The sequence below is a fragment of the Perca fluviatilis genome, chromosome 24, assembly GCF_010015445.1.
Source record: "Perca fluviatilis chromosome 24, GENO_Pfluv_1.0, whole genome shotgun sequence".
Lineage (NCBI taxonomy): Eukaryota > Metazoa > Chordata > Actinopteri > Perciformes > Percidae > Perca > Perca fluviatilis.
Genome location: NC_053135.1, coordinates 6632384 through 6649378, shown reverse-complemented (window position 1 = coordinate 6649378; position 16995 = coordinate 6632384). Strand labels below are relative to the sequence as shown.

At 40.1% G+C, this 16995-nt stretch overlaps 1 protein-coding gene across 2 annotated transcripts in view; it reads left to right on the top strand.

Annotated features, from left to right (window-relative positions):
• The window catches only part of LOC120554588 (gamma-aminobutyric acid receptor subunit gamma-3-like), a 145655-nt gene that overhangs the window by 23525 nt on the left and 105135 nt on the right, over window positions 1-16995 (top strand). For both annotated transcript variants that reach the window (XM_039793572.1, XM_039793573.1), the window contains one exon: window positions 10843-10910. In XM_039793572.1, coding sequence (XP_039649506.1) covers window positions 10843-10910 — 68 coding nt within the window. The remainder of the gene's footprint in view (window positions 1-10842; window positions 10911-16995) is intronic.

Below are 16995 nucleotides of genomic sequence, written 5' to 3'. Positions count from 1 at the left end.
CAAAAACCAAAGGCAATGTGGGCTGCAGGGCTGTTACACATACTAACACAGGAGCAGACAGGTCATGCATGAGATGATGTGTGATTACCGTGGATACTGTGGATGGCCTGTACCAGTGCAGCAGAATATGAAGTGATGGATTACAGTGTGTGTGTGCAGACACTCTCATGGATCCATAACTGACATGAACTATATGACCTATAACTGTGACTTAAAAGGATAACTGAACCAAGGCTGTAGTTAAGTGCAGACTGTATTTGTTCCACTGGAATAATCCAAAAGAACTATTTTAAGGAAAGTGATCTGATTGCTGGATTTATTTCACTTTTTAAAATGTTGTGTCAATTTTGAATATATTCAGCAACTACTGCACCATGTTTGGTTCACAAATTCAACGATGGAGCATTTTGAATTCCCTAATGCTCTGATTCACACTTCAGGCTGGCTTCTTCTCCATAGCAACAGCAGCCGAGCCTCTTAATATTATAGTGTTTAGAGGTACACCATGCCTAAAGCTACGTAAAGCTGGTGGTCATAGTAAAAACCTAAACGATTTTAAAATTATCTGGGAGAGTCCCATATTTCTATGTTAAGTTACATTGAGGATTTTGTTTAAAGTAAAATAACCTGGTAGTTATAGTAGTTAGTTTTTTATTTCTGTTTTACTGCAAATTTGACATGCTGTGTTCGCAGAAATTAAACATTTCTTTGGTATTGTATTTTCATATGGTAAAACTGATTGAATAGTATTTGTAACTGTAAGCCTTTGTCAAACTATGGTTTTCTTTTGGAGTCCCCCGAGCAAATATCTCGAGGGATATAAGTACTATAGATGAATTTTGGCAAACAGGACGTGATTAATTATTCTACAGCACATTTATTTTGAAAATGAGACTGAAGATGTGAGGCTAACCCTCTGGAAAGATCTGACAGCCCACTGAGGCCTGCAGTACTCCCAGTGCAGTGTTCCTCGGACACTGAACATATTGGAGTTAAACGGTCAGCTGGGTCTGCTTACATGTGTGTGTGCCAGGGCTGACAATGCGTAATGCATTGCATTCGTCATGCCAGCCGGGCCAAGCAGACATAAAAGCCCATTCTTCTTAATCAAGGCCCACAGGGAAATGTGGTAATACAGATGGGTACTGTCATGCTTTTCTGAAAAGCAAGACGAGGAGGAGGAAGATAAGCAGCATGAAGAGGAGGAGGAGGAGGAGGAAGGATTCATCTGGCCTCTGTGGATCATGGTTTCTCCAAAGTGGAAAATTGGGTTGATAGATTGATAGGTAGGTAGATATTTTAGTTTTCTTTCCATATTGATTAGAAGTTCCTTTCAACTTTATTTTTCTCTTTTGAGAGATGAAAGAGAGCAAAACAAGCTCTCATGCAGAATAATAAAAACGGACTTAAACAGTACAGAAGAAGGGGAAATCTGTCCTGAATATTCTCTTTCACAGCAGCGTCATTTCCTATGCACCATCCCACATGAATCTGCCATGTGTTATTTGGACATATGTCAGGTCGGCTCAGCTTTTGTGATGGTTGTGTTTGCTCAAAGACCCACTTGCATTTGGGGGGGGGGGTTGGGGTATAAGATTGAAGGGAGGCTGCAAACACTCGACTGTAGTTATTTCCTTCTGTGTTGCACTGGTAAATAAATCTAAGGGAAGAAGTAGTGATTACTGTAACTCAGTTGAGCTGACTAATGTCTGTCTGAAACATGTCTAATGCAGATTCAGAGTGTCATCCTCTACCTTGATTATCCACTGGGGTGTAAATTAAGTACAATTCCCTTCAGGTTGTCCCAGTTTCCAAATGCTGCAAAGCTGTAACAGATCAGCTTTTCCACCCCATGCTTCCACTTCTGTGGTCTTTACATTTTCTGCATTTCCGCTGGAAATGGGTCCCACAGGAGGGACGTTGTCACCTAGGTTCCCTCCAAGTATTTCGGCCCAATAAACCAAAGACATGCAAATGAGTTGGACGAGGCTACATTGCCCGAATGCAAATGTGAATATTGTTTATCTCGGTCTGTGACTGAGACCAGTATGTCCTGGGGTTTCCCACTGCATGTTTCAATACCAGCCCCTGGGTATGAACAATGAATGCATCTGTATTCCTCTATAATTTGTACATTGTGTTTATGTATTGTCCTGTAAGCCTTCCAGATTTCCCCAAATGGAAAAAAATTAAGATTTAATTCTGAGCTTGAACCTCAGGCAAGATGCCCAGTGATGGTGCCAGACCGTTCTCAAAAGAAGGTTAGAGAAGCTAGCCGGTGACCAGAAGGATGCAAAGAGGAAACCCTGTATTGACTTGAAAATGAAAAGCTAAAATCAGCAGAAATAAAATCTCCCCTTCTGGGTGCAAGGGTGTTGTTGGGTCAAAATACTTGTCCTCCGCCACAGAGACATGGGTTCAATCCCAGGTAACTGTGCGCTTCAATGAATCCAGCTAGCAGTGTTTGTGGATGGCAAGCCTGTTGCTGTATTATTGACTCCCACTGATAAATTAGAGGCTGGCTCAAGTGCTCTGATTAGCCCTCCTTGGCAGGTGAAAGGAAGTGACTGGCAACAACCATGTGAGTAGGCACATGGCTGTCTATGCCCTCCCTAGGACCTTGACAAAGGGACTGGTTATACTAAGTAGGAGAAAACCAGACCAAGAGTCTACAGCAGGGGTCTTCAATGTTTTTTAGGTTCAGGACCCCTTAGCTGAAAGACAGACTTACTGCTGCATATTAAACTGGACCTACAATAACGTGTAGGGCAGCCTAAGGCCTTTGCATATAGCTTTTTATGGTGCATACAATACTAAGCTATTAAAATAATTGCGACATATTCATATATTTATACATCATGTTTTAATGTTAAACATGCATGTGCATAATAGATCTTTTAAGTTGACGTGACTAATAGTTCCGATAAATAAACGTCTACACTATAATATAGGTTATGTACTCATAAAACGATGGATTGGAAAATTTGTACGTACACCAGAAGTTTTTGAACACTTCGCCTGCTCTCTTCTGCTCTCGGTTGCTGCTACCTGCAGTTAGACGAGTGCTTAGGGCCGTCTACAAATTACTACACCGAAAAGAGATGCAACAAAAATATTTATTAATTTAATGATTAAATAAGGTAATGTCTCCAAACTTACCTCAATTATTACTTGTCTCCTACTAGTTATACTACAGCACTTAACACAAAATATTTTTGTTGCATCTCTTTTCGGTGTTGTAATTTGTAGACGGCCCTAAGCACTCGTCTTACAGAAGCAACAACAACAGCAGAGAGCAGAAGCCAGCAGGCAAGTGTTATTTACATAAACTTCTGGTGTACTTACAAACTTTCCAATCCATCGTTTTATGAGTACATAACCTATATGTGTACTAGTGTAGACGTTTGGTATCATTTCGGGCATTATTAGTGGGGTCATTTGCGAGATACAAACGTGGGTCCATTAGCCCCTGCGCTAAGCTATTCAGCGGATAACGCTACTCTACGCTAACTCTCCCAATGTTGGCTCAAGGTCATGGTGCAATGGACCCTAGGGTGAAATTATTTGTGAAATTAGTGGCCATCTTACCTATCATCAATGTTGTTGTTTTTTTTACAAATAGGCTGATTTATCTTTGCTAATTATGTTGGATTCATGTTGTATATTTTAAGACATTTTAATTTTTGAAAAAAGAAAAACAAACTTCCTGAAAAATTATTAAACAATCATTTGGTATCCCGCTGCAGTAACTATAACTCTGAGGACCTGCTCTGTGAGGCTATACTTAGTTGCAGTGGCGCTTTGAGCTAAATACTAAAGTCACAATGCTAACATGCTCATAATGACAATACCTGCATCAACATGCTGATGTTGATGCAGTTGATGAACAGCTATAATGTTTGCCATGTTCACCATCTTAGTTTGCATGTTAGCATGCTAACATTTGCTAATTAGTGCTAAATAGGCATCCCTATTTAATGTCGCTTTTTTTTTTTTTATTATTATTTTTTTTTTTCCTGACCGATAGCCAACCCTCGTTAACTGATCATTAACCGACAAGCAGGCAACAGCATCCCAGTTCACCCTTCCGGGAGGCTCGGAGATATGCTTTCAGCGTTGTGGACTTGTACGCTTGTGCTACCAACACAAGTCCACAACGTTGCATATGTCTGAGCCCGTCTCCACCACATCCACCTGCAGGGTTGTCAGCTGTGTGTAGGGCTGCACGATTATGGCCAAAATGATAATCACGATTATTTTGATCAATATTGAGATCACGATTAATTATCACGATTATTTGTTGATTTTAGCCAAAACAAAATTTTATTGTCACATAATTATATAATTATAACTGCTTTTACATCCATATTGTGCTACATTCCTACTAATACATCCATATTGTGCTACATTCCTCCTTTATTGAAGGATACTGTGAAGGAGTATGCCATTTCAGCTGTTGTGCGACCGCTTTCCACACATGCATGTTTGCCGTGAAAGATACAGGCAACGCAATTTTCTGTTCACGTTAACGGCGCATATGGTGCCCGGTATCTACCAGACGAAATAGCAATGCGGATTTCGGTGGCTCATTACACTGCCACTTACATGTCTGCGTTGCGCTCTGATGCTCCGAAACCCACGTTAGAGGCAACATAAACATCGCTGAATGTCACGCTAGTAAACACTAATAACACGTTACACAGCAGCTAACGTTAGCCTACCGTTAGCCACAGTAGTAACTGGATTAAACACGGCTAAAATGCTGACTGCTAAACAGTGTAGTGTATCTGTATTTCACTGTAGGTTTCCAACAGCGGGACGTCCAACAGTCTGCTGCTAAAGCTATGAGCTAAAAGACACAAACTAGCACTGGTCACTGCTGTTGTCTGAAAAACAACACAGATGGGACACAATGTTGCGTTTACTGGTAAACTGGTAAACATCGTGACCGGCTTATGATGACCGACTGCTACCTGTTGTGGAATTTTCCTCACGTTACTCTGTCCTCTGTGACTGTCTACATCTAGAAACTAAGCTGCGCGGTGCAGGCAGGGAACAGCTCTGATTGGCTCATGGAGACATGTGATCAAACAGTGGTTTATGGAGCGCTAGATTGGCTTTGCAAAAACTGTTCTATGAACTGAATGACGCATTTTAAATATCGCTCGATCACGCAAATTTGATCGTGGGAAGCCAAAATCGTGATCGTGATTAAAATTCGATTAATTGTGCAGCCCTAGCTGTGTGTCTGCCTGGCACACTCTGTGTGTAGGACGTAGTGATAGACCGATTTTATCGGCTGGCCGATACATCGGGCCGATATTTGCGTTTTTATGTATATCGGCATTGGCCCATACGCGGCTGCTGTGTTCGCCGATAGTTTTTTCCCGGCATTATTTACAGACAGGCGTCCACAGACCATGCACTGCCGTCCCCCACTAGCATAGTGCTGGCAGTCTTAAATTACAAATCAAGCACTTTATTTCAATGGCTACTTTTCAGGTTTGTTTTCTTAAATTATTTAAATGTGTTGATAAAGGACATTTTGTGATGACCTGATTCTATCCGTCTTATAATATGTCATCAAGCAATGCATCATCAAGGCTGTGTTGTAGATTGTTGATGAAAGCCTTTTACCCTTGCACAGTTAACCATATGCAGTGCACCCATCCATATAATGCATTTTGCACACATACAGTGTTTCCGCTATTTTGATTTGAACATTTCTGCCCCCACGGTATCAGAAACAGGGCTGCATTGTTAGTGCATGTCGGAGAATGTTTGTATTTTAGGTGCATTATTTACATGCTGAAGTAGTTGAACTGCATTAAGATAATGTAATTAATAGTGGGTTTATTGTTATTTGCTACAGAATGCTTAGCCTATGTGTCAAGATCAAAGTTGGCCTATATAGTAACTCAAAAAATACAGTTCAATCACAACTGAGAATATGCCTCATTATGTGAATAGAGGTGAATGAATATATTTTTTTTGTGTTGCAGCGAAGTGTCAGTTCCGTTCCATGGGGGGGGTTCAGACCTGCCCCCACTGCTAAAAAAAATCCTGAAGTAAACGCTGCACATAATTTTGGTGATATGAATGTAAGATGATTGCAGAAGTGACCCTGATCTGTGTTTTTGTTTATTATTTTTAAAGAAATGGCAGAGCAGATTCTGAAAACAAATCCAGTTTGGCAGGGTTTACATTTATTTGATGTAAATTGAGGGAGCAAAAGCAGTATCTGCTCCAAATATCGGCTCAAGAAAATCGGATCATCGATACAGTGGCATGTGTCACGTAGCTTTCCTCTATGGCCGCCGTCCAGCAGAGAGCCAGGAACTTAACAGAAAAAAAGAGCGGTTTAAAACGCAAAGTTAGGACTAGCAAGTTCACTAGCAGTTAAGAAATAGATTGTATAGCCTATTGTTCTTTTACCATACAACAACCTTTTTTATTTTATTTTTTGATATTGTGTTTAACTGATAGTATGCATCGTTCAAAATTGTTATTGTAGGTTAATGGTTAAACAATTGGTACAACAAATGGTTAATCATTAACATCTCTAGTGCTAAACACAAAGTACAGCTGAGGCTGATGGAGATCTCCTTTTTGTTTTTGGTATTTATTCATAAACCAAATACAAATTTTGATCAGATGATGTCATTAGAGAAAAGGTTAAGTGATTACAATTCATCCTGAGAGGACTCAACCAAATGTCATGGCAATCATCCAATAGTTTTTAAGATATTTTAAACGGGGGGCGGGGAGGGGGGTTATATTGCCTGATATTATAAGCATTGGCCTCTTAACACTGGATGCTGTATTTATGAATGAATACACACATCAACCTAAAGATCACAGAGGACATATCTGTAGGCATAGTATGAGCTGAATTATGGACAGATGATGATAATTTCAAAAGTGCATCTGCATTGTTGTCCCTCATTGTCCAGTTGGTGGAGCAGAACATGCTGATGGAATTGAATCAAAGCCTCCCAGCAGGCCTTTACTAACCAAAACGGTTTGCATCAGTGGCCCAGCACAGCAGGTCCCTGGGGACACAACACTCAGATGTGCACACATGGACACACCCGCTTGCACTTCAATTCTGCTATTCATATCAACATCACAGAAATATGACTGTGAAGACAATTTAACAATATAGAAAGTCTTTAGTGTCAATGAACCGCAACAAATCATTTAAATGAATGTAACATGGGTCATGAATTCATTAAGTGGCTCTTTCCCCAAACATGTGACAACTAACATTAGATAATTAGATAATGTGCAAAGTGCTATCGTTTGGTCCCCTAATTGATAGTGCTCCTTTCTGTTAACTAGTCTATATCGACGACGTTTCATTTCTGGAATTGTTCAGGTGCTGCCAGAAATTCTGCCGGACGTCCCTCATTTTTGGCCGGATGTCCGTCACCTTCCGCTTTCTTTGTGTTTGCATTTTAAACTCCTGGCGCCTAGTGTTGCCCAAGACGATTGTGATTGGTTTAAAGACATGCCAATAAACCAGAGCACTTTTTTCTCCCATCCCGGAATGTTGTGTGGACTAGCCAGACCCTCATGTGCAGCGCTGTGGAGGAAGGTTTGGCAATGCAAGACAAGTGGATAACCAAATAGATTCCAATTAAAGTCAGTGTTCTTTTTTTCTCTTTTCACCTTCCACCTTCCACCATAAACCTGTATTTGTGCTGAGAAGATTTACTTGAGTATATTTGTTCTTTCTCAGCATCACCCTGCTTCATATTCATTCTGGCGCCGATGTTAAAACCTGGAAGCTACTCTATAAAACAACCGACTCTTGTTGGACAGCGAGCAGCTTGACTGATCAAGGTCAGGGGCTAAGCACACTGCTCGAAGACACCTTTTTCTTCAGGGAAGGATTGTGAACATGCAAAAATTAACATCATCTTGTGTGGGTTTTTTTTTTCGCAATCTAGTGCAATATTAAGGCTGTTGTGTCATCTTTTAAGGACAAGGCAGCAACAGCGCTTAGTGTAAGACTACGGAAACTGTAAAAATGTAATTGTGCAGATAAAAGAGGCAAACAAAGATATTCTCGATTTTTAAAAGTTTACATAAGTGCTGCGAGTTGGTCTGTAAAATACCTTGTGTGCATAAAACACAGCACACTTAACTTATTTTTGTTTTTTTTATTTCAACAAGACTCCACACTTTCAAAAAGTCTTCCCACATACATTTTGACAACACAGCACTTTGCAGAATGTCTAACCCTTGGCTCACAACATGACAGGAAATGGCGACCTGCTCTCCTTACTTCACCCACTTTCCCAGCCAGGCCGCAGATTCCAGACCCGTCAGATTCTGCAAAAATAATAGAACTGTACAGCTATCTCACGGAGCTAGATGTACAAGAGCTCTCACACATGCACTGTGCTTAACCTCATTCTGTGCGTTGTAACCAAAACAACTCAACCTGCATTTGCGCTATTGTCTGAAAGAGGCTCTGCAGTTGATGTTTTATTATTATAGCACTCCAAAGGGAGAAAATTGTGTTTGTGTGTCCAGAGGCCCGTTCCAGAAAGCAGGTTTAGTGAAAACTCTGAGTTGGTTAACCCTGAGATGAGGGAAACTCTGTGTTTTCCGTTCCAGAAAGAGAACTTCACCTCAGAGTCAGTTACTATGGTAACTGAGTCTGTGAACCTAACCTGGTCGGGAGCAGTTTCTCGAGTTTCTCTCAGTCTCCTCCCGCTGAGAGGGAGGAGACTGAGAGAAACGGGGGGAAAAAACTCAAGTTTCTCTCATTCTCCTCCCTCTCAGAGGGAGGGGAAACTCATTTCCTCATTCAGTCTGTATCAGGCGCATTTTAATGCAGTTTGTTAACTGCATGAATAAAAAAACGTATTGGTTTATGTTAGGCAGACTATAAAATGTTTTTTTTCTCAAACATGTCATGTCCTTTTGTCGACGATCCCGTTGATGAAAAAGCTGTATTAATTCAGAGAGTTTACGTCGGGAGATGATATTGAGTTTTTTCATTTCCACATAACCGATTTGAGTGGTATTTTTTATCACAGTCTATTAGATATGTAGATACCTTATCCTTCCACTAGTTCAACATCGTGGACAGGCTTTAACATCCCAGCAGATTCTTTGTGTCGCATTACGTTTTTTGCAAACGGCAGTTTTCTTGATAACAGTGATGCAGATCATACTGTAATAGTAAAGCCACTGTATGCAGAGCCGTCAGAAAAGTGTGATCGCTCTGAAACGTTTTTTAACGTGTTCCCTGGACACGACCAGTGAGAGCCATTAAAAAGAAATACATGATTATACTTATAATTCTGTTAATGATCATGGTGCTGCAGCCTCAGAATGGGAATACTATGGTTTACTTTTTCGCCCGCAGGATTGCACCTGAATAAAATTATAAGTGTAGCCTACAATTCCAGTTTTCACCAGTAGCCTAATATTATAAGTTAACTGTGATTAAATATGAAATTAATACACTGTTAATGCGTACACATTGACTCGAGCAGCAATTTTCTCCCACACGAATTCTCTCTCTGTTGCAGCAGCAGCCGCTGTCTTGCTTTTTTAACGAAATGCATGTTCAAACTCACTGTTTGTGCGCATGAGTATTTCTGCCGACCCGTTTGTTTTTGGTTGTTACCATGGTGAATCGTAGAATCATAGCTCCATTCATACTGCCTTATGTGCATGCGCGTAACCCTGAGTGAACATACTCCGAGTTGATTGAACCAACTCAAATCAGCTGTTCTGGAACCGAAAACTCAGTTTCCCATCTCAGGGTAAATCAACTCAGACATCAGGGTTAGACTCAGAGTTTGTTAAACCTCCTACCTGGAACGGACCCCAGTCTATGTGCCTTTACAGAAGTGTGTGTGTGTGTGTGTGTGTGTGTGTGTGTGTGTGTGTGTGTGTGTGTGTGTGTGTGTGTGTGTGTGTGTGTGTGTGTGTGTGTGTGTGTGTGTGTGTGTGTGTGTGTGTGTGTGTGTGTGTGTGTGTGTGTGTGTGTGTGTGTGTGTGTGTGTGTGTGTGTGTGAGAGAGAGTGTGAGAGAGTGTGAGAGAGTGTGAGAGAGTGTGAGACGTTGAGATTTAGAAGAGGCAGTGAGAAGAAATCCTCCATCTTGCTGTGTGGCAATAATGTGTCTTTTTGTATGGCGGGTACATCATGTGTATTCTCAGAATGCATGGTGTGTGACATGTTCTTTACAGGAACTATTCAAGGACATGGAGCATTACAATGAAAGATAACTTGTGTGTAGATTTAATTTAGTTAAAACTCAAAACAGATAACCACATATAGTGAGGGTTAAACAATTACACATTAAAAACATGCAGCTAGCCATGCAGTGTTTCATACTGCTTGTCAGATGCAATATTTGTCAGCTTTACAGTAATTAAAACCAGCACAATTCTTAGAAGCAGCATTTAGGTCCGGTACCAATTCACATTTCTGATGCTCTGAATTTTCTCTTGCTCGAACCAAATGTTGTTGCCAAGCTAAATTTGCCAAGATCCTTCATACTCACTGGGAATGCTATTAATTGCCATGGTAACCCGGTATCTGCTCCAGGAAGCACGGCGCAGCTTTCCTGATTTTCAAAAGTACATCTTCCCTCTCTGGATGGATGGGAAAAAGACTTGTTTTTGTCGAGCTGACAATGAATGAGGATAACCATTGTTTTCCACTTGATTATTGATTTGATTTTTTGGCTATGGACACACATAACGCCAAATTACAGACTTATGACATGGAATGATCGCATGTATAAATGTCACGTGTCCCACCTACAATATGTGCAGCTACCTTTACTCACTCTTCTTCCTTCTTGCTCTTGCAGTGAAACCTACAATCGTCAATGTGGGCATATATGTCAACAGCATCGGGCCTGTGTCATCCATCGATATGGTGAGTTAAAGCCTCCTCCTCCTCCTCCCCGGTCACACACAAAAATTTGTCCATTGTGTGACATCAGTGTCATCATACGTGAATGCTGTCATTACTCACACTGTATTTGGCGGTCATGTGGGCCACCACAGCTGTTTCTGTGCTGATAGAAGCCAGGAAAGACAGGTGTGGACGCTTTGTTCAAGTCCCGTGGATCAGCTCGGATTAAGCAAATGAGTGAAAAATCCTTAAAAGTGATACCAATTGTGCTATGAAAGCTCTCCGCTATTGAATCAGACAGCATTTTGTGTTCTCTGCAGAGCTGTTACCTCCTTTCAGACTCAAGCATAAAATTGTTCTCCTTTTTAGCTTTATTTTTTAAGTGGATCTTTTGCACCAGCATGGACATTTTCAGAATTAAATTTGACTAGAAGGAAAAAATGGTTTTAGAAGACCAGGAAATGGATCGATGCACATTTCATTATAGAAGGCCTGATCAATGCCATAAAACATGAAACACTGAAACTGAAAGCTTGATGTGCGGTAATGAGAAAATAGCTACTATTCAGACAACTTTAAGCATAAGCAGTCTGTTGTTTGGCCTTCAGTGAGGTGTGGTAGACTAAATGGATGCAGCCTTTCATTATGTTTAATGCAAATGACCTATTCAATAACTGTCAATACTGTAGACTCATTGGAGTTTTATTCTGCTTAATATTCTCTTAAAACATCATAAATGTGTTTCTTTGCAAATATTAACTGAGCTAGACAAGATAATGAAATCTTTTTATCTCTTAACCATCAGGATCACCAGATGTTGAATTGTGACTGTTGCCTAGCAACATAACATATTCCTAGATATAAAAGCAATTTAGCCTCTTTTCACTGTCAGCACTAGCCTGCAACTTATATTATTTAAGGCTACATCTGCTAACTCAGAATTAACTTACGAAAAAAATAAAATGATTGCATGGACCAATGTGCTGCACTGAATATCTTTCCTGTACATTATGTGCAATGTCTTTGCCATTTAATGTTGTTATTGTTATTTATCCAGAAAATAATTAATTTGATCTGTGAAAATTATGCAAGTTAATATCTATTGGCAAGTACATAAGCAAGCCTGTTTATCATGTTTTTCAGATTCAGGTTTGGCACAGTGAAATACATTTTAAATGAGTTGTTCCAAATTAACCCTATTCATTTATGCCAGAGAATTACTATGCAGTCATTTAACAGAAAACACTTGGGAGTCCTTCCAAAGTGCAACTGGGTAAAGTCAATTTGGGATGCAAAATGGTGTAGTTGAAGTTATAGTTCATTCATTTTCTTTTTGTACTCTGGACTCTGAGGAGCCACAGGAGATGCACAGTCACTTTGGAAAGAAATGTGAACTTTGTAGTCACCGCAGACGATGTGATTGGTTGTATTTTTCTAACCTATTAATAATCAATTCACATGAGGTAATGTCAGGATGTCTGATTATACTGGCAGACATCCTGCTCTGTTGCTCTTCCTGAGGCTTTTTCTAAAAGGGGTATTTGGGGAGTTTTCAAAATTGTATTCGTGATATTGGGCTACATGAATAAAATGGACTACATTTGACCGACCTGAACACCAACCATGGTCACTGTTTGACACTAGACGTCGTAGTCTTTAATATTTCATTCCTTAACTTAAAAAAAATGGTGAAAGAAGAAACTTGATTTGAAGCACCCAGGTTGCTAACTTAGATGTTACCAACCTGATAGATAGATGTAGCAGTCATCGTGACACCAACAGAGTTCTTGGTTGTGGCATCCAAGATCATGACGCCACAACCAAGAACTCTGTTGGTGTAAAGTTTCAGCATAAGCAATTGAAAATGAAATCCTACATATTACATACCTGTCTAGGAGAAAGAGAAAATTTCAGGGTTGGTTTTTAATCCTTTACCATCCCGTAGTTGTCTCCATCTGTTGAAAGCCCGATCGATGATGACTCAGGTTTTTGCCCGTCGGCTGTCTTTCCCTTTTAGCTATTGTTGTTCTTTGTTTACTTTCTTTTTTTCTGTGATGGCCCTGCCCCAGTATCAGCCATAACTACAAAATATAACTTTTAAAATAAAATTAAAATACAATTAGGCCTATACAAAGAAATCTCCTGCTACCTTTTACCTGGCTGGATACTCAAACACAGGCTTTTCTGGTGTTACACCGAAATCTGTGACCCATCAGAATGTGTGACTGGTCTGCCTGCCGTAAATCATTTTTGTGACTTTGTGGGAAAAATCTGACCCGGGCAAAGGCATTAATAAAAGCTATGTAAAAATAGCGTTCTTTTCAATGTTAGTCTCGTTTGCTGTCTCAGGTCATTAATGATCATCAAAAGGAAAATGAATAGCTACTTTAAGCCATACACTACACTAGCCCAACAAATACGGCATCAGTTCCAAAAATAGAAAAGAATGAGTACTTATGGAACCCAACTCTTGGAATTATATGCATTAGGATGAAATGCATCCTTAATTTTAAAGAAGTCCCCATTTCTAAATTCCAACTTTCATAGGCAGCATGGAGCTGTTTCAGGATGCCCTTGTTTCTATTTATAATTGCAAACAGCTATGCAAATCATGTTTATTCTAGCATTCCTTTTAAGTGAGAAAATCTCATAATATTACACTGTACTTTTGTACTGCAAATGTCCATCTTTTTTAAATCATGACTCTTTGTCTATGTTACAATTTTTGTAAGTGCAAATTATACAAAATACACAACTACACACACACACACAGACACACACACACACAATCAGCAGTAATATAGTTGTGAATTTAAAACTCCTGCAGCCTGTAGTGGGTCATTGAGGCGTGGCTAGGCTCGAGTTGATGTGGGAGCCCAAACTTTGAGAGCAGCATCCCACTGTGACATTCCAGTGATTTTCCTCTGTGTAAGCACGGATTGGCTTCACCCTGTCAAGGTCGGTGGACTCTGGTCAGTGGAATGTGAATCCCGGGCTGCCCCCGGGGTTGACTGGACTGGAATTAGTGCAGTCACAACTCTTTTATCTCACTCTCTGTCCGCCTCTGTGTCTTCCCCTTCTATCCATTTCTGTCCAGAAAAACAATTTCTTTAGCGTGGCCTGGCATGGCTAGGCCTTTTTATTTTTTATTTTTAAAGCTCCACATTCACACTGTACTGCACTCCTCCTCTGACCTCCATATAGCATGTTTGCTTCCTCTAAACCGTGTGTGTGTGTGTGTGTGTGTGTGTGTGTGTTTGTGTGTGTGTGTGTGTGTGTGTGTGTGTGTGTGTGTGTGTGTGTGTGTGTGTGTGTGTGTGTGTGTGTGTGTGTGTGTGTGTGTGTGTGTGTGTGTGTGTGTGTCTCTCTTACACATAAAAACAGCCACTATCTCCAGTGCTACGACGTATACCAAACTCCAGGAAGCTTCTAATCTGCCTTTTACAAAACACATTATCTTTCCTCATTTGCTCCAATAGTAATGGGCAATGGCTGGGATGATGCAATGCCAAATGAAGCTGATAGTAATTTAGGACATACTGTGATGAACAGTTGAGTGATTAAACATCATTATTGGCATTAAAGTCAAGCAAAAGTGCTGGGCTTTTATAGCTGCTGCTGGGAGAGTCCGATAACACAGCCGGTAAATTAACGGACGAAGATGGACGCACTTTGACATTGACACTATGTCATTGTCATCTTTGCTCGAGCCAGTGAGTGGGTGGCGTCTTAAATTTACTTCTCTACTATTGAGAACGTCAGTGTGTATCAACCAGGCGTAGAAATTATTAGGACCACCTGCTCTGTCTGTGAAATAGACTGATTATGTGAAACCAAGTGGGAGCCATGATTCCCTATTGATACCATCAATACTAAACACACCGGAGAAATGAAAACTTACAGTGAATCCGAATCAGAAATACTTTAATAATCCCAGGGGGAAATTGTTTTTACATCAACCTGACCATACATACACAAACATACAATATGACCATGGGGTAGACAGGACAGGAAGACAGGAAAAAAATACAGCATAACATGAGGATAGGTGAGGAGAAAAAGGCAACTCTCAGACTATGCCCCTGATAGGGTTGGGTATCGTTTGGTTTTTTTTCGATTCCGGTGCTAAATCGATACTTTTAAAACTGTGCCGGTGCATGAACCGGTACTTTTCAATAAAGTAAAAAAAAAAGAAGAAGGAAAAAAAATAAGGGTAGTAAACAACAGTCAGTGACTTGTCTATTGCTAAGGCCATGGTCAAAATTAAAGATTTAATAATAATGTAATAACTATAACAATAACAATAACTTATTTCACCAGTATATTGCTGTTGAACCCCAGATGGGAAAAGGGTATTTTACAATTACTGTGAATGCACCACGAGGCTACCTGTTTTAAGTGAATGCACCGTCTGTGTTGTTTAATTCCGACAATGGCAGCTGCAAGTGAACGCACCGTCTGTGTTGTTTAATTCCGACCATATAAACATACTGTATATCTATGAATTCCGACAACGGCAGCTGCTTCGCTGCAGAGCAGACTGTTACATCCCGCTGTTGAAGTCCTCCACAGTGAAATACAGTCACACTTTACACTGTTTAACGTTAGCTGTCAGCATTTTACCGGTGTTTAATCCAGCTGCTAGTTAAAGGTAGGCTAACGTTACATGCTGTCAGGTGTAGTGTAAAGTCAAGCACCGAAATGAGGCACCGAAACTTTCGTTCTTATTCGGTCTCGTTACTACCGTTTACGTCGGCACCGGTTCCCTATTGGCACCGAGTTTCGGTACCCAACCCTAGCCCCTGAATAGGAGTACAGTGTGGGAACAGGAAAAAAACACCTCAGCAACATAAGCACATAACCAGTACAAGCACACAAGACAAGCCATGGGGTAGGGGAGTGTTTGGGTGGAGGTAATCCATCACAGGTAAGCAGCAGTCCGGTCCTGCAGCCTTTTCAGGCGCTGGTCACGGACCCGCACGCCTGACTGGGGGTACAAAGCGGCGAAGGCGGAAAATGCACTATATCTTTTTATAAAGAGACTCTTTTTAAATTTTTTACTAGAAACCACTCGAGGCTTGATTGGATGTTATCTTACAATGAAGATCCAATGTCTTTATTTAGTGCTTCACTTCAGCAGCAAATTAAGGGTGTCATGGTGTACATATGAGCCATGACTCTCTACTCAGAGGTGAAATGGCTGAATATTGATGGCCACAGTTAATGAAGTACATAAAGAGCAGTGTAGGAAAAATAGCAGGCTCATCTTAATGCAGGGAGATACGGAGCCCCGGAGGTGACATGGAGGAAGAAAAAAAAATACGAAAAAAAAGACGAAGGAAAAAAAAAAGAATACATGTACTGGGGGCAAACACTAAACTCAAGATCTTGACTTTCAAACTTGAGATCTCGAGTTCGTGACCTGAGGAAAAAAAAAAAAAAACTAAATGAAAAAATAATCAATATGGATATGCTGGACTTTTGTACTGCTTATGGATGTTCGAACGAAAACAAAAAACAGCAAGGGATAACATTTCACAGGTGAGAATGTATGTATGTATGTATGTATGTATGTATGTGTGTATGTATGCATGTATGTGTGTGTGTATATATATATATATATATATATATATATATATATATATATATATATATATATATATATATGCTGCCTTCGACCTGTAATCTGAGCTCCACTGGCAGTGGGAGGCGGATCTCGAGTTTGAAAGTTGAGATCTCGAGTTTAATGTTTGCCCCCAGTACATGTATTTTTTTTTATTATTTTTTTTCCTTCATTTTTTTCTCTGTAGGGAGCTGACTAAGCAGTATGTATTGTCATGTCAATGGGTTCACAATATTAGGTGTTTTAAATGCATCCTATAGGTTTGGGAATATTTGGAATTTACAAGCTAGTATATAAAGTAATCAATTAATAATAATATAATTTTAAATAATCAGCTTGTTACAGAAAGATTATAGAAGGATTGTTATTCACCCAAACGCGTGATAGCTCCTGTACCTTATTTCTGAATCTATCAACAGAAGCACTTTTTTGACGTTCAACTAACATGTCAGTCGGAACTTGTCTCTGGTGAGTGGAAAGGGA